This window comes from Embiotoca jacksoni, unplaced genomic scaffold, assembly GCF_022577435.1.
Source record: "Embiotoca jacksoni isolate LCO1_2020_lvr unplaced genomic scaffold, fEmbJac1.0.p SCAF_13, whole genome shotgun sequence".
NCBI classification, from domain to species: Eukaryota; Metazoa; Chordata; class Actinopteri; family Embiotocidae; genus Embiotoca; species Embiotoca jacksoni.
This window is the reverse complement of record NW_027185263.1, coordinates 2422347-2449451: the sequence shown is the minus strand read 5'-3', so window position 1 is coordinate 2449451 and position 27105 is coordinate 2422347. Positions and strand designations below refer to the sequence as shown.

The 27105-nt window shown below is 40.4% G+C and overlaps 2 protein-coding genes across 5 annotated transcripts in view; both read right to left on the bottom strand.

The window, feature by feature from the left end:
• Positions 1–8027: 8027 nt before the first annotated feature.
• On the bottom strand, positions 8028–20074 carry lrrc32 (leucine rich repeat containing 32). Of its 4 annotated transcripts, none has more exons than XM_069145898.1 (3): positions 19330–20074; positions 14428–14524; positions 8028–12252 (listed from the first exon to the last, which is right to left on the bottom strand). In XM_069145898.1, the coding sequence occupies exons 1-3, from the start codon at positions 19500–19502 to the stop codon at positions 10393–10395; spliced, it is 2130 nt and encodes a 709-aa protein (XP_069001999.1). In that variant the 5' UTR covers positions 19503–20074; the 3' UTR covers positions 8028–10392. The 4 variants fall into 4 exon arrangements, with proteins under 4 accessions (XP_069001999.1, XP_069002001.1, XP_069002002.1 ...); XM_069145900.1 differs by lacking the exon at positions 19330–20074 and adding an exon at positions 18633–18870; XM_069145901.1 differs by lacking the exon at positions 19330–20074 and adding an exon at positions 16190–16338.
• A 48-nt stretch (positions 20075–20122) lies between these two features.
• The window catches only part of mpzl1l (myelin protein zero-like 1 like), a 16521-nt gene continuing 9538 nt past the window's right edge, over positions 20123–27105 (bottom strand). Inside the window, exons 5-6 of the mRNA XM_069145902.1 lie at positions 25958–26063; positions 20123–24866 (exon numbers count right to left, since the gene is read on the bottom strand). Coding sequence (XP_069002003.1) covers positions 24771–24866; positions 25958–26063 — 202 coding nt within the window. The 3' untranslated portion in view covers positions 20123–24770. The remainder of the gene's footprint in view (positions 24867–25957; positions 26064–27105) is intronic.

Below are 27105 nucleotides of genomic sequence, written 5' to 3'. Positions count from 1 at the left end.
TATGAGTTTATATAGTTTTTATTGGTTGCAACCAAATGAGTTTTTATCCGACGCGGTTAAGATGCACGCTGCGCCGCATTTGGCTGAACGTTTTGCATCGAACGAGCTCGGATCGGCGAGTTCAGAAGCTGCTCCTGTTGCGCGGCACCGTGACGCGCACCGAGCAGCACCGACGCAAAACCCTGACGAGTAGGTGGTACGAATTTCATCGCTTGATCCTCCGTCAGTTCTAGAGTTACATGCGTTTTTATGAGCATCTGCGTTTTCTCCGTGGACGATAAATTAGTGTCAAACGCTGTAAATCATCGACGGAGACGCTGGAAACGCTGCAGAAAGTCTCCGGTGGGACTTCAGCGAGTGACGTTCACGTTTCAAGAGGGGAAAAACAAAAACAAACGTCAACTGTCCAAAAACGGGAAAAAAAAAAGGCGCATCAGGTCGGGAGCAAACCAGGTGTTTTTGTTTTTTTTTAACGTAGGGGGGGGTTGTGCAACCGTGAATTCGTCCCCCGGGGTCAGACTGTCAACACCGAGTTCAACTGGGACCTTCTGACGCGTTTGAGGGAAAACATTCGCCGAGAAACCACCCGCGCTGCGGCGCCGTGGCACTATGGGTCTCCGACATGAACAAAAAAAAAATGACAGCCAAATTTCTGAAACGATTCCTGACTTTCTTGCCAAAACAAAGAAGCACAGAAGTCTCCTTTTTTTCGTGGGAAGACTTAAGACTGTGAGAGTGCCGCCGTGTTGACAAGTGAAGCCCCCACTTTGCGTGGTTGTGCGGATGTGTTTGAGACGACGGTATGAATAGTGAATACCCGGCAGAAGAGAAGTCTGGATGTCTTTAACTAAAAACCTCCAGGTTCTGTTCCCAAAGTAAGAAAACCTCGTCTGAAGCATCAAATTAGAATTCATGCATTCGTTTTTCGTTTTTATTTGTTCGACAGTCTGACAAACCACAGCAGATTTAAAAAAAAAATAAAAAAATGTATAGAGTGTCACGAGCTGTTTCTGAACACCAGTCATATATCCACTTACACTTGGCCATGAAATCAGCTCAGGCAGCCCCAAAAAAAATAAAAAAAAATGCTTCTGGGATTCATCACGGCTCCTCCCGGCAAATAAAACAAAACATATTTATTGCATTATAACGAGCGTGTGAGCCGGGCCTCGTGTTTATTGGACACTGTGCTGCGGTGTCAGAGGTTTTTTTTTTCTTGTAAAAAGCCTCGGTGCACGCTCCCCGGTACGAGTCCGGCCCTCCGGCCCCACGCTGGCGCTCTCCCTCCTCCCTCCTTGTTGAAAGTGATCCAGGGGGGCGCCGATGTTTAACCCCCTCAGCCTGATTGGTTGGCCTCGACCTCGAGACATGTGGCTCTGTTTAGGAGCATGCTGGCTCTTACCGTCCCTCCGCCCTGCACCCCTCCGCCCCCTCCCGCTTGGATAATGGTGCCGCTGGATAACCGTTTACCCTGCAACGCTGACTTACAGCTACAAGGAACCGTCTGTAGCAAATAATCAAATCACTGTTTTTTTTGGGGGGGGGGGGGTTTAGAAATACCTTAAATACTTGCTGGATTTTGCATCCTCGGTCCCCACAGCATGAAACATCTGATGTTTAACAGCTTGTATCTAAACTCGGGTCATACTTATCCCTCGACGTGTGTAAATTGCAGGTTTTTAGCATTTAACGTTACAACCTACAGTACTCAAGTCTTTACGCTAAGTGGACGTTTCAGACTTTGCACATTTAGCGCAGCTTCTTTTACTTGGATTTCTTCCAAGTAACCTTGTTAATTAACATGTTTGGCATGTCGCAAATATATCGCTAACCGCGTAAGTATCGTGTTCAGTAGCAGTTTGGTTAAAAATGGCTGTTTTAGGCAGCGGTAGCACTTTGGTTGTTGGGGAAAAGATTGTGGTCAGCTTTTATAGTGACTGTGTGTTTATTAACCAAATAAATATTTTCTTACTGTAATGTTTTTTGTGGACGGGCCTCGAGACGCCAGACTCAAACGCTTTGTACGCCGTCCATCCACCCCGACCACCTCCTGCCGACTGATCCACATGTAGAATATGTTTTATACAAGTCATGGGAGCTTGGGCTAAACGGTTCAAACATGTTTTTTTTAAATTATTATTATCATATCGCTATGAACACATTTTTCCATTTATACTCTCCTCTAAAAGCCTTCATCAGTTCTGTGGAAAGATGCTGATGAAACCTTCCGGATAAGATATGAAACATCCTTGAAACCAAACAGCTGCCTCTCTGCAGATGACTAAGACTCGCTGAAATACAAATAGAGACGGTGTGTTTTGATGGTGTGTTTGCATTGTTGTTAACAATTAAAGACAGTTGAATCCCCGTAGGAAATATCTTGGGTGTAAACGGCCGGGTAGGAGTTTCCTCCAACGTGTCCGTCATTTATGTTGAGGGGCCAAGAGCAGCATTCCTCCAGCTTGAGTTTACTTTATTTCATTTCTTTCTGCCCTTTAGTCAGGATGAGTGCAGGATTAGTCCTACTTGGAAAGCTCACAGCGGCTGAAGAGAAGTGTACACCCAACAAGACAGGAAATTACTGCCACCACACACACACGAATGCATTGTAATTTATGGGCTTGTTTTTCGAGCCACATTTCTTTTTTTGGGGGATTGACAAGTTCATAAGAAATCCAAGAAAAAGGGTATTTCTTTGTAAGAACAGCTTGAATTCAGGTGCTGTAACTGAGGCCAACGCAGCAAGTTGAAGCCTGGGAATCATTATCACCTTACAAAATTGTGAGCAGTTCCACGGATACATAGACGAAAATACCTCATTGCAAGCAATGCGTCTTCGTGGCGGCCATATTGCTCTGCGCGAAGCTCCCGAAGCATGAATGACAGGGTGCCCACGGTGAATAAATTAATCACAATTTACTGAATTTTCAACCAATTTTTCAGCTGTTGGTTCATTAGAAATCGTAGGCATGAATCAAAGATAAAGGATACTCGCTAAAATTTAAAAAGTCTGTATTTTTGCCAAAATACTTCGTTTGTAGACAAGCACGGTAGTATTTCAATGATATACGATCATAGACTTGTATATAACAGTGGACATAGCTTCCGAAAAGAAAAAGTTGTGAAAACTGTAATACCACTAAGAGCCACAAGGGGGTCCCAAAAAAAAAGGCTCCGGCTCCATAGACTCCCATTCAACTTCTCTCATGAAATACAAAGTTAATAAAGTTTTTCCACGAGTCATTATGGTGTCATCCGCTAATGTCGCTCCTTCTTCTTAGTTTTCTGTTGATCCATCTGAAAATAATTCCATCATTAATAAGATATTGGGCTTCAAAAAGCAGTATGTTTGGGGGGCATGTCTGTTTGATTGACAGGCCTGTGGCTATCCGCTGTTTGCCACTTGTATAGGATGTACTTAACCACCTCAGTTAAGTGTGGGGGGGGGGGGGGGGGGGGACCGTCCCTTTAACATCCGTAAACATCCAGAATATCTTCCAAGAGAAAAATTCACAATCCCAACAAGCTTCAATTATCCATTCGCCTTAAGCTTCTCAGTCAATAAATAAACTTTTCAGCCTGTGAATGGACAATAAAATCAGAAATTTGGCATGACTTTGAGTTTATCTCGCAGCCATATGCCCAACATCTTGTTTTGCTTATTAAAAACAACACTGCAAACTAAATCAACCTGAACGCTCAAACAATGTCCTTGGAAAGACCTCAAAGTGAGGTCAGTGCCATTATTTCTTTTGGCAGAAAGAGCAGATGCAGGATGCATGATATCATCGAGCTAATTGTGTTTGCATTTTGTCTCCGGCCCTCCTTAAAGTTTCAACACAACAACTTAAGTTACAACAACAAAAAGTTTAAAGTAGATCACGATTAAACCATCTCATCATATTGACTCAACCGCAGGAAATAGTCACCTCTGACCTTTCCCATGATCCTCTGTGATTAATCAGGACAGTGAGTGTTGCGTGGGAGCGCTGGGATTACTCCGAGTGAATAATAGGATGCGGTCTGCTTTAAGTTTGCCCGTCGGTGAGGCTCACGGAGCGAGGCACAGTCAATCACTACGAACACACGGAGGGCAACGTACACATTCATCCCCCCTCACATACTCCCAGACACCGTTGCCTGACTGGAAACAGATGGAAATAGGGCTGAATCATTATCACCGACAAACTGTATTTATATTAGGATTTTTCTGGTATGACTTGAATGCAGCACAGATCATCTCAGTTCCTGCAGAGAAAAATGAAAGAGTTCGCGGTTACGACTCGGTAAGCCGTGTGCACCGTGTGCTCGGCGTTCAAGCGGTTAAAGTCGTAAGAACGCGGTTGCGAGTCGAGAGCAAGTGTGGACGGCGTCTAGAAGAGACGGAGGCTAACAATTTAGAAGCTAACGGGCCGATAACGTAATACAGGAAACACGGCGCCGTTTCAGAGCTGGAAACGACCTCGTGAGGACACGGGTTTGAGCCCCGCTCAAGGTAATCCACACAGTTCACAGAGGGCGAGTCCCCCTAAGGGTAAGCCACATGCTTTCGGGTTTCAGGTTTGCGTTGCAAATGCAGTTATACCAATACCAAACCAAATGTCAACAACACTACAAAAATAACAAAAAATAAAGGGTGTCTAAATGTTCTTGGATTTCTGTCCAAACTACCACAAACTTTAACCCCCAAAAATTTGTAATTCAACGATAAAAGTAAAAATGTTTACATTTTAACTACGACCTAATAAAGAGTCAAACATGAATCACTTCTTATGATAATAAGCATAACAGAAATATTTTAGGTCTAATCTCAACTTTGCATGACAGAGAACTTTGTCGTTTTTCAGGTTTATTGAAAGCAATAAGATTAATCAAAATTGTAAATTATATTTTTCACAGTAATGTAAAGATTATTTACAGCGAAAGGGGGCTTCATACCCGTTTTTGTTTGCAGCAGATGTTCAGACACATTTTCTCTTCTCACTTTCTATTCTGTTTGGTCATCAGCGACCTGTTCCCGCTTTGATCGGATCTCCACTTCCAGCCGAGTCCTTTTGATTTCGGCACGATCGAGCTACGATAAACACAGGTTCAATCATGACTCAGCGCCCAGACTTGGAGGGGAGGGAAAAGTGGCCGAGGTCTGCTTCCAATTTGGGAACCACAAATGTTTCCCGTCGGCCTCCTCCTCTGAGTCTAGCACTGCTCATCTCATAAACAAAAAAAAAACGTGGTGGAATTTCTACGAAAAGGAAAACAAGAAGAGTCTTTGAACGATGCCCCTCGGCGGGATGGCACAGCTGGGAGAGTTGGTCGGACTCCACCAGAACTTTTGTTTTGTCTTTTCATTTGAGGAGGGGTGGCGCTACGATCTGGTGCATGCATGTGGACTTTTGTGGACGTGAATCCCGCCTCTCCCCAAAGAACAGCAGCTTTCACCAGTGTCTATGTTTTTTTTTTTTACTTTGCCCTGGAGGGTTGATGCAGCGCTGGAAAAATAAATGAAGCTGCAGTGTTGTCGTCTCACTTGATCTCCCAGTAGATCACTTACGTGGAACCATAAAGGTGGAAACGGTTTGAGTGTTTCAGTCATTCAGTCAGTTGTAATTTGTGTTCAGCCATTATTTTGTGAACTGGCTCACAATGAGTTCAGCAGTGGTCTCGCACTGGAAAGAACTTTAGTTTAGTTGGACGTGGTGTCAAAAATCTGGTGTTTTATTGACCCGTCCGTCAACACTGACCTCCATCTGTGTGACACTACAACAATGTCGTGGAGTCATAATTCCTGCAGCCACTAGAGGATTTTAACACCCAAACATAAATGAAGTGGAGCCCAATGTGGCGTCATCGAGTGGTTTGTGAACGGCCGTTATGAAGCCTCGAGTTCAGATTTTGGCCGTCGCCATCTTTACTAGTTCGGTGACCATATTTGGATGTTCTGTTGGGAGCGAACGGTGGATCTGACTGATTGGAAACCCGATGATACTACGTCCCGCCCACCAATGGCCGTAACCTGACTGCACCACAGGCAAGTCAATGATACAACCCCCCCACCCTCCCTCAGCCTCTGAAAATACAGCTTTTTGGTATTGCACTTTAATATACTTCTGGATTGGCTTCACTTTTTACACCCATAAACGATGTCTAATTTCATACACGTCTATGACATCAACGTATGTTATTGCTGAAATTAATCATGGCCTCCTTTTTCTTGTCAACAGTGTCGACAAATCTGAGGTGCTTTTCTGGAAAATCTTATTTTTGAACAACGATGGTCATCATCATCATCATCATCATCAGGCCACAGTTTTCCACATAGACAATAAATATCAATCTCTAAAAAGGGCATATTGCCACGAACTCTCACGGTCCCTCGAGGATGCCCGCTTTCTATTTCGGACTTTCCCTCAGCTTTCAGGCCAAAATGTCAACTTTCCACACAGAATAATCTAAAAGGCAGATTGTGATGAAATTTGCTAAGTGCACCGCTTGAGCCCTTATCGGGTGATGGCGCTATCAAGGCACCAGAAAAGGAAATCATTATGTAAATACTCTTTTTTCATGGTATGCCACAAGGCTTTTTAATAAAAAAAAAAAAAAAAAAAGCAGGAGTCAATTAGCCATCAGTTATGTAACTTGGCAGCACACAGCAGAAGAGTGACATAATTAAAGCAGTGAGCAGACATAATTTTCTGCCACATAAACACAGTCTAGACGGTTCCAGATACCAGCGGCAACGGATGAAAATGACTGCTGGGGTTTCCTGTTACTCCAAACTCTGCCGAGCAACAAGTTAAACAAGCAAACTCTTAATTTTGAATCTGACCACAGCAGATTTATTCTGAAAAAACAAAACCCAAAGCTTTTCAAAATCTTTCTCAGATAAAATATTATTGATGTTTATTTAGTGTTCACTCCAGACTAAACTGTGTACCAGTGAAAAATATATGAAACAAAAGTATATTTATTGTTCCTGGACAGGATTCCTGAACATCAAGTTAGGAACGTCTTATTGAAACACTTCTCTGAGTTTAAACAGCTTCACGGTGTGATTCACTCCGAGACATGTTGATAGTGGCACCGGTGCTAGAAAATAAACCAACGAGGTGCTTCAAAATTAACATAAAAGCCCGTTTCTAACGGAATATTTTACGAAGCAACTGTGAGACTCTCCTTTCCGTCTCGACGGTGAGAAATAGGCTGTTTTTTCTTTCCTCCGTTTGACATAAAACAGGACGGTCCGTAGACAACTTCCTGTACCACCCTGGACGGTAAATTAGCCTCAGTAACTGTGTGTTTCTCTCTGAGTCACTGAGGGTAAAAAGGTTTCATTAGACAGTCAAGATAAAGCTGCTCAGGTTTTAACAGCACTCTCCAAATCTCGAAGACTTAATCCAGAAGTACACTCGGGAGGAAACAGTGAAATGGGAACTCTAAATCAGACTTCTTGTCAGCATTGGAACGAATTAAACTGCACATGTCGAGCTATAAAGTGGGCCTTTGAAATCTGTTAGTGTTTTTTTGCAAAATCCCAGTTTAGTTTGTATGAAATTTTTTGATTAGAACATGAATGTTTCATCAGAAGTTTGAATGTCTGGTGATTAAACGATAGCGCTTCCATATAAACTGCTGTGAAATACCTGTGAGCCTCGCTGACGCATTACGACAGCTAAGGGGAAGTTATATTTATATTTATTAATATAATGGATAGCCATGTTCCTCATGAGCTGCAGGTAAATAAAACGGCTTGTAATTCAACAGTTTATCGCTGGAATTCACCTCTTTGTTGACTGTCTGAAAGCAACTTCATGGTGGAAAGCTTGAAGCTTTTTTTTTTTTGCATGTATTTAAATGCCGCTCTGTAATAATTCCCCCTCTGACAGTCTGTTTAACACGTATTGCTGTGAATGAATCAGCAGAAAAAAGAACCATTGATGAATATTTTGCTTTTTGTTTCTTACATTGGATAAAGAAAGAATTAAATAATATGTAAAACATTTTGTCCAATAAAATTCAAGAGACAAGCATTCGAAAATTACATTCAGTTTAATATCATTAAGCACCGTGTCCTCATAAATCTACTTAAATCCTTCGCAGCTTGTGTGCTTTAAAGGAATAGTTTAACATTTTGTGAAATAATGTTGTTCACTTTGTTGCTCAGAAGATCGACACCAGTCTCATGTCAGGCTTTTAGCTTAGCTTAGCATAAAGACTAGAAACAGGGGGAAACGGCTAGCCAAAGGTAACCAAATCTATTCACCAACATTTCTAAAACTCCCAAACATACAAGTTACATTTCTTTTATTTTGACCTTTGTAAAACCATTTCCTCGTGATTCAAGTCTTTGCTCTTAGCAAAGCTGACTGGCTGCTCGCTGTAGCAACAAAAAGTGTGTTAATCTTTGTCAAACCGTGAGAGCACCGCAATCGGTCAAATGTGTCTTACCAAAGGAAAACTAGTCAAACCTGCACAAACATTATAAATATATTCAGCGTGAAATATCTTTTTTTTCCCCCGGTATAAAGTGTAAAACTGAATACAGCGTATTAATACAACAAATTACACGCACACTATTTAGAAAAATTGCCTTCATTTGGTACAAAACAACTTATTGTTTGTGAAATTACATGACAGGATGAAATACTAATTTTGTTTTCGGACTAGCACCGGTATATCCTACAGCAGCACACTACGATACAGCGCTGGGTTTAACTTTAAGCATACAGTCGGCTAATGTTGTATTCCTATATCAGAGCATCACAGTTATTCCTGCCAGTGCTTTCATCAACTTCATCGAAAATATTTAAACTGGTCATATTTAACAGAGAGAGCACCGCTATAGGCTGGGATCAAAATGAAAAGCACACTGTATAAAATGTCCAACTTATGGTTTTTGTTATACTAAATATTAAATATCATTCAGTTCTTAGTGTTGTCAGTCACAAAAAAACAAAAACAAAGATACAATCACACAAAAAGAGAAAGTTTAAAGTGCAAAACTACGTAAAGGTTGAAGGCACAGCTTGAATCTTCATCTCATCCGACTTGAGGAATAAAGAGCGTTTCTGTTTTATGACCTTTTTTGTAGTGTTGTCTTGTTTATTTTGAGCTTAAAGGGAAATTCCACTCGTACACGGCGAACATCTCCGAGTGAAGACATCTGTTTCGGCGTTAACGCTCCTTCGGTCTGTTTTATCATCTGTTGTCTCATTGATTTATCATCTGCCACTTAAAAAAAAAACCAAAACAATTAAAAAAAAAAACAACCTCATCCAAGCCTTAAAGGAGAACAACAACATTTAAGAAAATATAAATGCAAAAAACAGGGTCGAAATGTCTGCGTGATAATGTATGATTAGCATAGCTTAGCATAAGGCTACAGCTAGCAGCTTTGTCCGAATGTAAACCTGCTCACCTGAAGCTATAAGTTGCTGGTTGCTAAGTTGCTGGTTGCTAAGTTGCTGGTTGCTTTATGTTAAGATTAACTAATTAGATGCTTGTCGTAATTTCACAGTTAGCATACGGACGAGAGAGTGGGATCAATTATTTCAAAACTCGCCGATATAGAAATCGAAGGAGCGTATTTTCCAAAGCACTTACGAAGTAATATTTTATTGCCGCTTTTCAGTCTGGTCAGTTGATGCTGCCGTCCACCGGGGACGTGTTTTAGTGTTGATTCTTCATTTTACATTCAATAAACTGAACACGGTTTGGTGCAAAAAAAACCCCAAAAAAACAAGAAAAACGCGAAACGCTGCTGCTTTAAGCCTGAAAAGTGTTCAAGCAAACTACACAGATTCGGGTTTTTTTACGACTTTAACGTGCGTACCGGCTTTACAGACGTTAGCTGTAAACTAGCTCGCGGCTGATGTATCTTCACCTCCATCTGTTCGCCGTCCTTTTAACGAGCGCGAACTCGCTTTGCCTCAATTTATGAAATTCCCGGCAACTTCAAATCACACCTGTCGGTTTCTTTCAGTTGTTCTTTGTATGTAATTACACACTTTTTAAATCCGCCTCGAGTTTCTGTCTGAAGAGAGACTAAAGCTGCAGTTCCTTAAATGACCACCAGGATGCTGCAATAAACTGACTTTTAAAACTCCTTTCCGCAAAAAGTTCTGGTTTGAGTTTCACTTCGTCTCCGGGAACATTTCTTCATGTCGGAGATGTGAAGGCAAACGTTTTGCTTGATTGACAGGTGTCTCTGCCCGTCAGTGGTTGATTTTTGTCGTGGAAAACCCGAAATAAAGCTTCAGTCCGTCCCTTCAGAAGTCTTCGGGTGGCACCACGGACGCTACGTTCACATTCTTCAGATCGAGTCTCTGATTAAAACCTTCAACCGTCCCGCGTACGGAAACAAGAAATTCCTTCACGTGTGACGTTCCGTCACATTTACGCGCTGAAGCTTCTGCTGTTCTTTCGCTTCCTCGAGCGGCAGTATCTAACCAGCAGCCCCGACGCGATCACCGCGACCAAGAAGGTCACGATGATAACGATGGTGTAGTTGGGCCCGTTCGCTCCGTGGCACATTTCCTCGGTCACCTTCTCGATGTTGACCGGCTCCGAATATTCCTCGTGAACGCAGGTCACGGTCTCGATGTCGGGGACGACGACCGCCGAGTGCTGCACCATGTGGAGGAAGCCGACGTTGCTGCAGCAGCTCAGAGGGTTGGAGCCCATGTAGAGGGTTTTCAGCGAGCGCTCCAGCGTCAGCATGGTGCTGTGCTCCAGGGTGACCAGGTTGTTGTTCTGCAGGTTCAGGGACTCGATGGACGACTCCTTGTCCCACGTGGGTATAGCGGTCAGCTGGTTGGTGGACAGGTCCACGTGTTTGAGGCTCCTCAGCGACGACAGGTCTGTGTTCAGACTGGAAATGTTGTTCTCCTTCAGGAGGAGGTGGACCAGGGAACGCTCCAGACCGGAGAGGGAGTCCTTGTCCATGTCCAAGCCCGGGTTCAGGGACAAGTCCAGTAACCTCAGAGGCGTGTTGGCGAATGCGTTCGCAGGGAGACTCCTGAGATTGTTGTCGGAGAGGTTCAGGAAGCGCAAGTTTGGAACAGAAGTGAAGGAAACACAATCCTGGTTGTTCTGGTGCGTCGGCTCGTCCCGGTTTGGCTCCGACACGCAGATTTCCAGATCGTTCTGCTGGAGCTCCAAATGTTTGATACCTGGGAGTCTTCGAAGGATTTGGTGGTCCAGGGTTGTGAGGTCGTTTCCCTGCAAGAAGAGCTTCTCCAGCGACTGCAGGGTGTTTTCTCCGAACGTCAGACTCTGCAGCGCGTTATGGCCAAGGTTGATGATCTTCACTCTCTTGAGAACCTCCTGGTGGGAGACGGAAAACGAGCCGATGCAGTTGTTACTCACGTTCAGGACCTCGAGGGAACGCATGCAGTAAAAGAAACACTCCGGTATGCTCTTGAGTTGGTTGTAGCTCATGTCCAGGTATCTCAGGTGATTGAAAATCAAGTTCGCCTTTTTTTCCGTTCTTCCCGTGACGTTGATGCTCTGAAGCCGGTTTCGTGAAACGTCCAGATGTTCCAGCACGTTGTTCAGCGGCAGAAGAGGAAAGTAATGCATTTTGTTTTCGCTCAGATCGAGAGAGAGCAGTTTATAGTTTAAGTTGGCGGACTGAGCGCTGTGGAAGAGCTCCATGCTGTTCTTGCTGAGATTGAGCACTCGTAAATTGAAGAGATTGAAGTCCGTGATGCACGTGATGGAGTTCTTGGACAAATCGAGTTCCGTTAGATGATCTAAGGAGTCGAAGGCTCCGTCTTCAATCTCCATGATGACGTTGTTGTGGAGGCTGATTGTCCTCAAGGACAAGGATCCGCTGAAGGTGTTCTGCGCTATTTTGGTGATGCTGTTGCCGTTCAGAGAAAGGTTCGCCAGCGACGGAGAATCCGCCAGGAAGTAGTCCGACATGTCGGTGTACAGCCCGTTGTTCGAAAGATCTAGCGACTCCACGGCCGTGAGAGTTCCGACGCTTATCTTGGAGAGCCCGAAAACGTTCAGGTGATTCCTGGACAGATCCAGGACTCGGAGATCGGTCATGTCTTCGAAGAGACCCGGCTGGACGAAGTGGATCTTGTTGGAGTGCAGGTTGAGGTGCCGTAAGCCCGTGTGGTACCCGAGGGTTTCCTGGGTGAGGTTCTGCACCTGGTTCCGTGAAAGGTCCAGCGTTTGGACGCCGTCGGGAAGGTTGACCGGCGCGCCTCTGAGGCTCAGATTGCTGCAAAACACATCCAGCTGGACCTGCGAGCAAAGACAAAACACAAAGGTCTGATTACGTCGGCGTACGGCCAAACCGTCGGACCGTGACACAACGCAGGCCCGATGTTTGAAGCGGAACATGGAGGGTCGATTTATGAGTCAAGGTATCTACGGCATGTTCTTGGCAGCAGGACAGTCCTCTGAGGTTTTTACGACAGGGAGTTGATCCAATAATAAAAAAAAAAAAAAAAAGATGAACTATGATTGTTTCACTTTAAATTACCTCAAAAAGTTAACAGAAAAGACGTTTTGTTTTTGGTTTTTTTTTGTCAAAAAGCGCCTCAACAAAAGGAGAAAAACACCCCAACACCTTTATTACCAGCAGCTTAGTCATGTTCTCTTCCTTTTCCTGCAGTAGATTTGAATATTTAAGTTAGTAAGTGTAGTTTATAATTGAAGCCATCTGGCCGCGAGTGTCCAAAAGCAGCCCATAAAACCGTCTCCCTTTCTGCTTTCTCTCCGAGCCGGAGTGCATTTAGCTTCTTGGCATATTTGCGGTATTGTGAGAGGGGCATTCATTGTTGCTTACAAGCTGTGCTGTAAACAAACCCTGTGATTTATTGGTGAACTACCGGAGGGCAAAACATTTCGGATAATACACTAGGAACGTATCAGGCACATTCCCAAGAGAGTATCATTGATTTTTTTTATTTTTTTATTTTTTTTAAATCAGTGATATCTCTAGTTTGAAAAAACATTTGTTAAAAAAAAAAACTACGGCGATCAGCTGCCTCAGGAAATGACAGAGCTTTTTTTTTTTTTTTTTTAAGAAGAAGAAAAATATATAAGTGTAAAGTTGAGAAAAATGTAAGTGTTCAGACGTGTCGAAACTGTTTGTGGGTTTTTGTGGCAGAAATGATAATATAAAAATATCACATCTCCGATCATACCCTTTTATAATAGGCTTGAAAAACTACAAACCTATCCTTGTATTTACTCATATCAGCAGAATTTATACAATATGGAGGGTGTAATGATTCTTTTTGAAAGATTTTTGAATGAGGCTTTTACTCTGGCATCCGTGCAGGTGAAACTTTTGAACCACATTAAAGAAAGGTGACGCGCTTTAAGTTTCAGTATCGAGCTATTTTTAGAAAAGATGATTTGAAACCGAATCCGATGCTTTCGTCTTTAATTCCTCCTCCGTGTGTTTAATTTGATTCGATCTATCTGAAAATGCTGCGTCACTCAGTCTGCAAAAGTCTTCAGTCACACTTCTGTTGTGACTCAACCTGTAGAGCTTTTCTACTTGTTTTCTGTTCCTTTTTAACTTGTAAAAATGAAATCCTCGGTTACGCAGGAAGTGACGCAAATTTTTTGTGTAATTTAAACTATAACTTTTGCACAACAAGTTGAAAACTAAGACATCACACATCTTACTGCCGTGTGGGACAAAAACTATTCGTCCTCCAGTGAGGCCAGATATAACATTTCAACATCCAAATATCAGCAGTGATGTGAAACAGTTATTGATAATATTCAAATTGTCAAATTTCATTTGTACCCCACCACAACTCTTAAATAGAACTTAAAAAATGTAATATACTTTTACTCTTCATTACTACAAAATAAAATCAAAAGCAATTTGACATGCAGATGATAGACTCGACATTAATCCTAATTTTCACTTCTAGCCACACAAACTCCGCTTCAACAAGTTTTACACTGTTGTTTTAAAAGAATAAACTTCATATTTCTCCAAATTTTGACTTTACTTTCAATACTTGGGTACCTTTTAATATCAAAAAATTACTTTTGATACGTTAAGTAGAATAACTTTCAGACACTTTAAGACTTTTAGTCAAGTCATTTTTAAAACAGGAGACTTCTTTTTTCTTTATCTCCTGGTAACATATCTGTACTTTTACTCAGATGAGGTACTTTACACACCACCGGTCAGATATCAAGGTCTGCAGTTAGAGTTTAAACTAATACATCAGTTCTGCTCGGGTCACAATCTTGTAAATAAACTCTCTGCCTGTAGCTGGTCTGAAAAATGCCTGGAGCACCTGAAGGATCAGGAGCCTTCATTTTAAAGAAATAAAAACAAACTGACAACAGATGATACAAATTCCACGCATATTTGGGATTTATCTAAATGTAAATGTGAAAAGAACGAGCCCCAAAACTGATTTAAGGGTCTCTGGCTTTACTTACGACTTGGCAGGGAGGGAGGTGTCGGGGCGGACGTGCGGATGCCACCGCCGTGCAGCTGACAAACAGCAGGAAGAACAGCTGGAAGGTGACCATGGTGCTGCAGAGATCCAGAGCACACACACACACACACACACACAGGTCAGACACACACACACACACAAATGCAGGAAGCATTTCTGGAGGTGATATGCGCAGCGGAGGGAAGGAAGAGGGAAGCTGCGGGCCCGACCCACTGTGTGACACGCTGACCCATGACGCTGACATTTTGAGATTGAAAATAAAGAAAGGGGACTTTTTTTTTTTTCTGCTGCTTTATATGCTATTTTTAGCTGGCTGGTGCCAAAGAGGCATGACTAAACATATGAAAGGTTGCTCAGTATCTCTGCAAACTGTCAGTTATTGTTTTGAGACAGACGGTTTTGTGACTCATCCTTTTACAATTTCTGCATTGAAATAATTTCCTGATAGGTTACCCGTGAACTCAAACTCAACAACATGTACGCTTGCATCACGGCCGACGACGTGGGAGTGATGAGTGAGACTATTAAAGTAATTTAGGGTTGGAAAAAAAAATGAATACAAAAATGGTAGAAAGTTTAGTTTAGTTTGTGTAAAATCTCCACCCGACATTCACAGACATGATTCTGTGCAAAACAGCAAATTCAATTAAAGAATCACAGCCGCCGTCATGTGATGTTTGTGAGCGAATGTCTGAGTTCAGGAAAAGCACACGAACGTCCGACTCTCGCGTCAATTTGCAAGGAGATTCAAATCAAAGGCTGCATGGCTTCTTTTTTTTTTTTTAAGCCTCCCGACAGTCAAATTTGATCAAGTTTAAACATTTACAGTCTGATAAAACATCAAGGTCTTTAATCTGCAGACAGAAACGTCAACACTCTTCCTCTACATCTCAAACAACCGGAGTTTTTCCACTTTACACTTCGTCTCCAGCACGTTTCAGAGGGGAAAAAAATTGATTTGGCAGCTACAGTTTCAGATAAATATTTTCTAATAAAACCATGTTTGAGGCCCAAAAAAGGTCAAATTCATCCAATGTTTCAGAATCAAAGTCCCAAAAATTAATACAGATTTGTGCATCAGTTTTTCCTTCTTTATCACTGAGCTCACGACCAATCAGATTTAACTTGTGACCCTTTGAAGGGGCTCGACCTCAGGCTGTGAAGCACTGAACCAAACTACCTAGCTGTATATAAAGTACATTAAAAAAAAGTACTTTTTTTTTCTGGTACTTCAGTGGATGATTGTACTGTGTTGATGTAAAGCAGGAGGCTTTTATTTTGGCGGTATCACAGCCTCCAGACTGATTTTCTGATTTGTTCTTCAAAGATTCTGCTTAACAAAGTCCTATTTTTTTCAGTTTGTAGTTGAACATCCTGTTTACATGACATCAATGCAAACTTTTCCAGCCTCTTAAACTGCACATATCCTGTCCTCTGACGTTACATTTTTTATTTATTTTTGTACTTTTCAGGGCTGGTAATACAAAAAATATGTTTGCAAAAAGTTTGTGGAAAAAGTATTTAGATCTTTCACTAACATTACAATGTCAACAAACAGCAGTATGACCTGAATTAATTCCCTGCAAGGTTAGACGTGTGTACTTTTACCTACTTAAGACTATTTTTTTTTTACATTGCTTTATTAAAAGGATCCGAGTACTTCCTTCACTACGACAACTCACACCGAAGTGAACAAACTCCAACAACAACTTCAAGACTTCTGATAAATCTGATGGTTTTACCTCGCTCTCTGCTGATGACTAATCCTCGCGGCGCCTCCTGACCGTGTTCATTTCACATCCTCACACACCCACTCGCAGATCGATAGCGAGAAAAGGCTCCTCTCAGCTGACTCCTTCCCCTCCGCATCGCTCGGCTCCCCCGGCTGCTGTCCAGCCATCACATCCTGTGAGAATATCCTGCATCCCCCCCCCCACCCCCCCGTCCCTCCCACTGCTCTCAGGGAAGCGCCATATAAGGGGGGTTGGGAAGTCCAGTTTTTACGCTCCACTTCAAGGAGACACAGCCCCCCCTACCCCCCCCCCCTTTCTACTTCCATCTATTAATCCTAAAGTTGGATGATTTCCTTAAGAAACCTTTTGGATGTTCCCGCATACCAAAGTCCATTTGGAATTTGGGGTATTTTAATGTAATCTGACTCCAGCTCTCTCTGAATTCCTTTAAAAAAAGCAACCTTTCATGGGTATGAGACCAGTTTTCGATGCTTCAAATCTCCACCCGGCACACGGAGAAGAAAAACAAACGTCAGCAGCAGTTATCGATGGATTCAGATTGAAAACATAAGAAAAAAAAAAAAGAGGCGAGTTGGTGTGTTTGAAAAAAGAAAGAAAAAGATCACACGTTTTTTTTTTTTTTTTCTCTCACCGCTGTGGGAGAAAGTGGGATTTGTCATGTGGCCGTTTCTCTGGTTCGCCGCACTGTAAACAAACACGGCTGTAATTATCGTGAGTAAGACCAGCGTGCATATACAGACCATCACTTTGGAACGACTGTCTGCACATCTCGGCTGGATGGGAGGAAACCCTTCTCCTCCGTCTGAGTGCTCTTGAGCAACGCGTTAAACTTCTGGCCCGGTGAACCCTCGGTTCTTTCCAGGGTGATTTCACTATCTTCCCTTTTAAGTTCACATCTTGGTCATTACAGGAGCCAACCGTTCATGCCATAGCTTGTTTTTTTTGAGGACAGTCTAGGCTATCCAAATCTTCCATCATTTCATTTGGTAATACTTTGAGATTTTTTTATATTAGTCTTTATATATCAAGGGAAAACAAAAGTCAAGTGTTATGACATTGTTCTGTTTTTACATGTATCTCACTATATAATAGTAGAAATATCTTTTCATAATCACGTAGAGGAGATTGTTTAGAATCTGTCGATATCTGAACCATGTTTGTGGGACACTCGATGACTTAGCAATTTTATTTAAAATAAATATGTGCTCAGTGCCTGACGGAAATAAAAGTCGTTGTTTTATTCAGTTAAAACAGAGAAAGTGAGCTTTTATTTTGAAGGTATTGCGTCTGCGGCCTGTTTCTTCACATCAAAGTAAAATTATTGTCCTGTAGAAACCATGCGTCTCAAAAGCACCAAAATTGAAAGGAGTTAAGAGGTTTTCAGCTTCATGATTCTGTATTTTTCAGATAATCCAACAAGTTTTAAGGGACTTTTTTTTTTTTTTTCTAAACTCATAAAGCGTTTTCACAGGTTTGGACAGCGTTTACTGTCCGTCTCCACGGGACGTTTTTATGAACGACATCTCATCTAACACCATCAGGGAGGCGTCTCATTGGTCCCAAATTCATCTTGCATCAGGACAACAAGCCCAGACACATATAATAAAATATATCATTGATGGGTGCGATTAGGGACAACCTCGAAAGTATTTCTTCTTTATGACTAATTCTGTTCAATCTGTAATCTGGATTTTTTTATTTGTGACTATTGTTGTTGCTAAATTTTTATTTCTATTTGTACGCATCATCGATGATTTAGAGATTACAGTTGGTACATGCAATATCTGTCTTGGTCTTACTTTTACTGTAGTATTGTGTTTCTTAAATATTTTATTTAAAAGCTTTGGATGGTTTAAAAAAAAAAAAAAAAGAAGAAGAAGAAAGAAAAACCATCTCCACTGATGAAGACAGAGTCATCAGGTTGAAAGCTCTGGTAAAAGTAAGTCGACTTTGAGTTGTTGACGTTACCTTCCGAGGTCGAGGAGGAACTTTGACGTTTAATGTTTTACCATAAACAACAAAAAAATGAATGCCATAAAATTTAAAAAAAAATCTACAAACAGTTGCGTCTCCAATGAAGAAGACGGATTGATACGCCTGAAAGCTCCAGAAAAAAAGACAAGCAGGTGGGTCTTGAGTGAGGGATGTCATATGCTGCTTTCAAAGAGGAACATTTAATCTACAACAAAGTGCTCGTTCAGGTTGATTTTTTTTTTTTTTTTTTTTGGGTGTAAAATTTAAAAAGTGAAACATTTACTTCTGAAATTTAGGAAGTATTTGAGTATTAATGTACTCCGTTACTGACGTGCAGAAGTAAAACAGGTGCGACACTCACAAACAACAGAAAATGAACCTACATCAAGTAAAAAAAACAAAAAACAGAAGAAGAAGAAGAGGGAAGAAGAAGAAGAAGAAAAATAAGAAGACTAACCTGGTCTGTTGTCTTGCAGCGTGTTGTAACACGTTTGGTTTCATATTCACCATCTGTTCACTCTTCACCATCTTTTATCACACACACACACACACACACGCCACATGATGCTTTCCTTCCTTGGGGGGTTGTCACCGGGATTCCCAGAGTTTTCGTTTCTCTTTCCACGTCACCATTCATCACTGATGGTGATGCCGATAATAATAATAATGATGATATGATGATGATGATGATGATGATGATGTCAATGGGTGTGTGTAGCATCTTTTCGGGGGGGGGGGGGGGGGGGGGGGGGGGGGTCCGGTTTTTTTCCCCTGGAAGATCAGCAGGATGTTATTCCAGGACATCAATCAGTCATTCATTGTGTAAAGGATGTGCAGCTCACTAAGGTGGACTCCGCCCCCTGCTGGTCACACTATGACAGGGCAGCATTTCTTTGTTTTTAATACGCTGTGATTATTGCATCTTATATTCTGTTGTTATTTGTTTCCATTACTTTTTACATAGCAAATTATTTCTGCATGTAAACTTTGTATTTTCTATAACTGTAAGCTTTTAACAAGCTTCAAATAAGCTTTTTAAGAGTTTTTTGCCTCTCGCTGCACTGCACTTAATTTTTTATTTTTATTATTTTGTAAATAAATCTTCTTGTGCGCGTTTTTAGTTTGTGCAAAATAAATCAAATCAAATCAGTCACCTGGTCAGCTGGTGGGGCCACAAACACGCAGCTCTGGAAATACCTGCAGAAAACAACAAAAAAAAGCACAAAACTACGGGAGAGAGGAAAAGCATAAAGTTAATGGAGTGAAAAATGTTTAGATGCAGTGACAGAATAAAAAAAAACAAAGTTCTGTACTTCAGTTTTTCCATTTTATTCTAATTTCTAAAGATGGACTATTTCTACAGTACATTTATTTTAAAAGCTTTACTTAAACGTTACTTGATTTTTACACATGAACGCGTCACTATAATCCAACTATATAATATATATCTATATATACACAGTACTGCATAAGGATTTTTGGTACATTAACTGCATTCTGATAGTAATATTTATATTCTTTTATTTCCATAAATGTTTGAATTTATGTCTTAAATGGTCATTATTTTATCTTTTTTGTTGTTGTTAATGATCAAAATCAAAAATACATGCAGAAAACATACATTTTTAAACTTTCACTTTGATGTTTTGCTGTTTCTAATTTGCAGTAGAGTTTAAAGGGAGTATTGTTTTTGCATTTGTAGTATCTGTATTTTTACTTCCGTAGTTTTTCTGTCAAGACGAAGAAAAGGAAAAATGCACTTATGGCTCAAAATATTAACATCAAATTCTTACCGGCACTTTCATAAGTTGCATTGTTTGTAATAAAGCAAATTAGCCAAATACTTTACCGACCAATGATGATGATTTAGTCTGCATCTTCAAAAGGAAGGAAAAAACAAAAAAATCGCATTAAATACAAAGTAAATAATCAGATCAAACACGTGGGTAATTGGCCAGGAATAGGTTTTATATAAAATTTGAACAGTGGATACAGAGGCGATATTATGTGTATAAAAAAATACAAACAATAAAAGGAAAATAAATGAATCTTATCTTTTCTATTTCGAGCAGATGTTCAAGTTAGCTGATGAAATGTAAAAGGCACTAAATGTACAACATTCCAGTTTTAAAGACGTTAAACGGAGGCCAAAGTCATTCAGAGATGAATGAGAACAAACAAAACAAAACAAAACAAAAAAAAGACAAAAATAATCACAGGGCATTTTGTTGTCTTTGATATGCAAGACTTTAGTGCAGATTTTACAACATAACATACCAAACAACTCTCAAATAACACACAACTATTTACCATCGAAAAAACACTACGCACGCACTTTTAAGACTCGCCGTGAGCCGACGTTGCGACCCTGCGACCCAGCTCGGTCGAATTGGAAAGTCTTTCATAATTTATAGTTTACATCACAATTTCTACAACAGCACGAAAAACACTGCGACGAGTCACGATCAGGAGCGAAGCGACCAGCAGTTTACGGTTTCTCTGTATCATAACATGGTTGGTTTTTTTTGTTTGTTTGTTTGTTTTGGCCAAGGCATGCTGCAAACAGGTAAACATTATAAACAACAGAAACCAACAGAGGAGACCGGAACGGTGCGGATGGAAGATTAAACAGTGCCGGCAGTGTGCGAAGTCACAGCCACCTCAAAGTGGACTGAATTAAGATTCCTGGTTTTTTTTTTTTAACTCCAATTACACAACCTGGAAAAGCTTGTAATACACACACACGTCCACTAGAGGGAAGCACATTAGTGTCACGTGCTTTAGTAAGAAAAAACAACAACACAAAAGATAAAGCTCTGTCCTCCCAGACTCAAACCATGTCCCCTGCGGTGAATGTCACGTGACCCCGCCCACCTTCCGTCCCGTGACCCCGCCCACCTTCCGTCGCGTGACCCCGCCCACTTTCCGTCGCGTGGTGACCCGCATCCGTTTACGAACACGTTACTTCTGTCACGCTTCCCTTTAGTGGACGACATCCGTGTTTTACACCCTTCGCAGTGATTAATGTGCTGAATCATGAGGAGCTGAGTGGAAATAAACGTTCGGCCTCGGGAGTTTAGAGGAAAATTTCTAGACGCGTCAACAAACTGCAGAACAGCCGCAAACGCACGTTGAAAATGAACCCAATTTTTTACAATTAATTCGGCTCATTTTATCGGTTCGAAACCGTTTTAGAGCTGCAACTATAAGGCGATTAATCGATGAGCAAAAAATATTTAGAACTTTTTTTTTTTTTAAGCGAACAATGTAAAAATGATCTGATTTTAGAATCTTTATATTTTCTAGTATTTGTTTTCATCCTCAGTGATAATAAACTGAATATGTTTTATTTGTGGACTGTTGGTCGCAACCAAAACAAAAAAATTGGGACGACATTTTAAAAACCAAACAGCTCATCGATTAATCAAGAGAATAATCAACAGATGAATAAATAATGAAATTAATCGTTTTCACATTCTGCTGACGTTGCCTGAAGGCAGCATTTGGTCTCTTTATTTTCCATTTATCATCTACTGAATATGCATTTTAATGCTAAATATTTGTGATGTGTGTTATATTTACTTTTTCCTGTGCTGGTTTAATTACAGTTATTTATTTTTTTTACACACTTTAAGGCTCGTTCGGTCCATATAATACAAATCTACATTATCGGTGACATTCACGTAAATACAATCAAACCTGCTTTGGTCAGAGGTTTACAATAAACTCGTCCAGCTTAATATTCTACGTCTTCGACTTTTAAAGGGAGACTTCACCTATTTATTTTTTAAATAAGCTTTCTCTCATTATAAAAAGGGAATTAAATCTTATGTTGCCTCTTCCGTTCATTTACTTGCAAAACTCCTCTAGAAAAAAAATTCTCTAAAGGATCCAGACTCAACTTTAAAACTGCACAGAAGCAGATCCTTCACGTTGCGGAAGGATTTATGCTTTTTGACCAGAAAGAAAAAAAAGAAATCTGTAGTAATTGTCCATATATTTCTAAAATAAAAGCACCTTTTCACTACATACACAGCGGCGGTCTGATCGAAACCAACGCGGGCTTGAAGCTCAATAAACGTCACATTAATACGAGTTTTTAACCGGCTTAATTCAGGACGTTTTAACGTGACGGACTCGGACACACTTCCTGCAGGCACTGCCCCCGTACGGCCCGGCGGCAAATAATTAAGACAAGAAAAGTGAAAAACGTAAAAGCATGCCGCCAACTCTCGAGACCTCTACAGCAAAAAAAAACAAAAAAAAACGAGCGTCCTTCTCTGGAAAGACATCCACACCACACCACACTGGAATGAGTTACAGTAAACAGCACTATTATCTTACATGATGAGCAAGAAATATGTACAAACACTGGTCAGCGTGGAAATTTACTGCATTCGTGAATCACAAGCTGAAGCTGAAAAGCATGTAGACGGGTTCCAACACAAATATTCTCACTCCGATAGGCGAACGAACCGTCGACAGACAGAAATTATAAACATAAATTTGGCTTTTAAATGCTTTAAGACAAAAAGGAAATCATTTTGGAATGGATTTAAAGCTTAAAAGCATCTGAACAAAACAAAATAAACCTGCTGATATCAGATATTTGGCCCACTAGTTTGGAAGAAAATAAAAAAAAAACAAAGCTTTACATAATACATAGATTAAAAAAAAAAAAAAAAAAAAGGATGGGTATTTTCATAATAATAATCATGTTAGTAAATTACATGCAAACAGTGTATTTAGAGTCTATTTTGTTCAACAAATGACATCTCCTGTGTTTTTTTAGCTTTTTTTTTTTAATAAAAGGAGATATTTTACCTCAATAGAACATTTCAGTTTTAACATGCATATTTCAAAAAACAGAACAGAAGTGAAGTGATGACTCTCAGATTGGAGTCAAGCCGGAGAACAGAAAGGCCTCTCAGGCTGTGAAGGAGAACACAAACCTTGGTTGCATCAAGTGCTTCGATTGACTTTTCTCAAGAGCGTCCAAAATTTTAAAATTTAAAAAAAACAACAACTGGAAGATACCGTATGTTCCACTGTCGTGAAAATCCCCCCCCCCCGCCCCCCCGCTGCCTTTGAAAAAGGTACCACAACAACATGCCAGAACTTTCACAGAGAACTGAAGCATTCACAGTAATACAACGTCAGACGGCTTCTTCTGCTGAAAAACTAGCTGTGGAGTACCGAACTTTAGTTCGTCGATGTCACCACGACTGCATGCAAAGTTTACTGAAGGCGATGTAATAAAAAAAAAAAAAAACATCCAAATAATAAAAAATAAAAATCAGCGAACTCTACATTTTATACGCCTCTACAAAACAAAATCATTATAGAAGTGCCAGGCGGAGGGGGCGAGCAAGAGGGGGGGGCGGAGCTTCTGCAGGCGATTGCGTCGATATTTCATATCATTTTATAGTTTTTTATAGTGTATAGTTTTTTATAGTGTATATTTTTTATAGTGCTAAAGGATGAAGGTTGGATATAAATCAAATCTGATCAAATTGTTGCAATTCAATGGTAATAAAAAAAAAAAAAAAAATTATATACAGAACATCAATAATCATTACAAACTGTTTTTACTTGTATTCAAGACGTTTTATATGCGATTTTCTGACACTGCAAAGTCACACTTCTTTCTGTACTCCCAGATATTCGGTCCATATTCTGTTGTTTTTATTCTTTTTTTTGCTTCCGTTCAGAGTAGAGCTGCACAAAGTAACGCTGCTTTTCCCTTTTTGTTTTTTGGTCAACATCTCGTCTGGACGAAAAAACTGCACATCATAATCTTCGTCTGTCATTCCTGGCGAGCTGTCGTTGAGGTGGAAACGTTAGAAAGACGTTGCAGACCGTGTAGTCGCTATTTGTCGGACCGGACGAGGGCACCGTTCTCATTTTGTAATGTTTGTGACAGACGGGAACATTTTTCTTCCATTTTTATGATCGAACCAGCTGCTCGTACGGCCGCGGTGAGGCGAAGTCAGTCGTGCAGCGTAACAAAGCTGCGTCACATGTCATACAATGCATTGTTTTATTGAAATATTTAGCTCGCTAGCGACTTCACTTTTTCCTTTTTATTTGGATAAAACAGCTGCGACGATGTTTTGAAAAGCAGCTTCAGTGGAGACGGTGAAACTCGAGTTGGTGCAACAGCCTGCAGAATCTTTTTATTTTGCTTTGATGGGCACGAAGCTACGAGGAGTTCAAATAAAATATCATTTACTTGTGGAAGGTTTCCTGTGGAGGCGTTCTTATTTTTAATTTGGTCACCGTGTTGGAGCTCAAAGGCTGATGAGATAACAGATAAAGAGATGTAGTGTCATCTAGAGAGGTTTTTTTTTTTTCTTCTTTACAACAAAGCACATTGGAGACATTACTTTATCATATAACAGCTTAATGCTTTCAGAGGACAAAATATTTAAAAAAAAAAAAAAAAAATAGAAGAGAGAGAAACTACACCAATTGTGTCCCTGTTGAAATATTTCCACCCTTCCCCAGAAGCAGCTGATAAAGAGGTCTGGTACTTTTTTTTTTTTTTAACCGTGTTTTGTTTTACTTTTTTCTTGCTTTGGTCCCTGGTTCCTCTTCAGTTTTTACGGATGTCGGCGTAAACCACTGGCTCCATCTTATGGAACGAGTTTTTGCTGCCTGAGTGATCCAACTGGGCGTATATCACCGGGCCCTGAGACACAACGACAAAAAAACAACGCAAAAGAGCGGGGAGAGAGAAGCTCAGTCAGACAAAGATAAACCACAGCCGGAGGAACAGGATTAACAGAAACCTTCATCTCTGCAGGCGACAGCGCTTCAACGTTTGTTTGGTAGATTTTCAGTAAAACGTCTGAGTATTTGTTCATTTTTTTTTTAATAGTTTCGCTGAATTAGTGAGGTGTAAATAAGAAAAACATGCACTCACAGGTGAATATGTAAAAACAAAAAAAAACAAAAAAAAAGATGAGCTCAGACAATTAGTATTTAAAACAGAAAATAAATGAGAAACTCTTGTTAAATTGATATTTGTGTATTAACAGTGAGGTAGATTTTACATAAAGCACTTATTAGAAAATACGTATTAAACGTGAAGATTTGGTGCTCTTCTTTTCTCGTAAATGACACTAAATGTAATATTTTGAGCGTTTGAGGGAATTCTAACTGGTAGTTTTCACTGTTTTAGACAAACTGATTAAATAATGTGAAAAGTTTGGTGAAGCGAGATTAAATATATTCATACAACTAAAGTCTCACTTTGGCAACACAACATTTTTTAATCTTAATATTTAAATGTTGCTCCGTAAACAGGAGACACGTTGGGTTTTATTTTTTTACTCTAATAGCTTACAACAAGACGGCATTATTTTATTTTATTTTTTCATGGGTTCTTGTTTTGGCCACAAACTTTAATTTCTAAATCAAAAATGGAGCCAATTTAATTTAACTTCCAATTTTCCAGGTGGATGAAGACAAATAGAAGCCGACTACTTATAAAACAGCAGGTTATCCGTTTCTAGCCTTTGTGCTAATGCGCTAACTGACTGTAACTTTTAAACTTAACAGGGAATCGATCTTCTAACTAAAGATTGAAATGCTGGTTTTGATCATCGCAAAATGTCCAAACTTAATTTAAGATTTTTTTTTTTTAACTGAAATTCTGCAGGTGGAGTTAAAACAGGTATTTTCAGGTGGGTTTTTTTTTTTTAATAAACAAACATGGCCACATAAAACACCCAGAGAGACGGTGGCGGCCAGTGGGTGTCTTTGTCCCCCAGCTCCTACCTGTAGTGGACCCGAGGGACTGGTACACCTGGAGCCCTCCAGGCTGGACTCCACCTTCTTTCGCGGCTGCGCGGCCTGAGAGCTCACGCTCTCCAAGGACGTGCATCTAGTTTAGGGGTTACGATTTGCCATTGGTGTGGAGCAACCATTGGTGCACGGTCAAAGTGAGACAAACACATGTAATGGGACACAAGACAAAAATAAAAAAAAACAATGAGAGATGAGCACATGAAACACTGCAGCTCAGGAGCAGACTAGAGGTGCACTGATGGGACTCAGACTGGAGCTCAGGCAGCGTCAAAGTACTTTATCATTTGCGATTTCACCAAGCAGTCATGTGATTGTTTTGCTTTATTAGAGCTGATGGCCCAAGCTTCAAAAAATATACCCAATAAAGTGCAGGTTCGTAAATCTACGTTCTTTAAAATCAGAGTATCCCGTCCTTTTTTTGTTTTTTTGGGACTATTATTCCTCTAATTAATCGGACTTGTAATTGAGGGCAGTTTTATAACTGTTAGTGTAAAACACATGTTAATTAAATGATTAGTCAATTCAACAGAAAATCCAACATTCACGAGAAACGAGCATTTTCACAAATGTTTGAGCTGTTAATTAATCAATTCGTAGATTTACAGAAAATGAATTCTTAACAGATAATTTATTGTTTTAGTTAAATTTTCAAGCAAAAATTTAAAAAAATGGACACTTATAACAGTAAGCTAAAACGGTGGACTCTGGGAAACCAAAATAACATTTATATCTCTTTTTCTTTTTTAGGATGTTTTATTGACCAAACAACTAAATTATTAAGAGAGAAAATATTTTTGTCTGATTTGTACTTGGATCAGTTCACCGATTCCGTCCTAGTAAAACCGAATAATCCGTCAGGTCATCAGTGCATCTCCAGTGAAGACGCTGTATTACAGTCTGTACAGGTGAGTGAGGCAGTTTACCTGAGAGACTCAACATGGACGCTAAGCGTTGAATAACGAGGCGTCGGTTCAACGGGACTCGAACGCGTAACAAAAGTGTCGACTACACATAGTTCATCACAAATGAGTGGAAAAAAGATTGGGAAGTTTAGTTGTGGATGTTAGTGTGAAAAAAAACAACAACAAAAAAAAAGACAGACAAATACAGCGTTTATG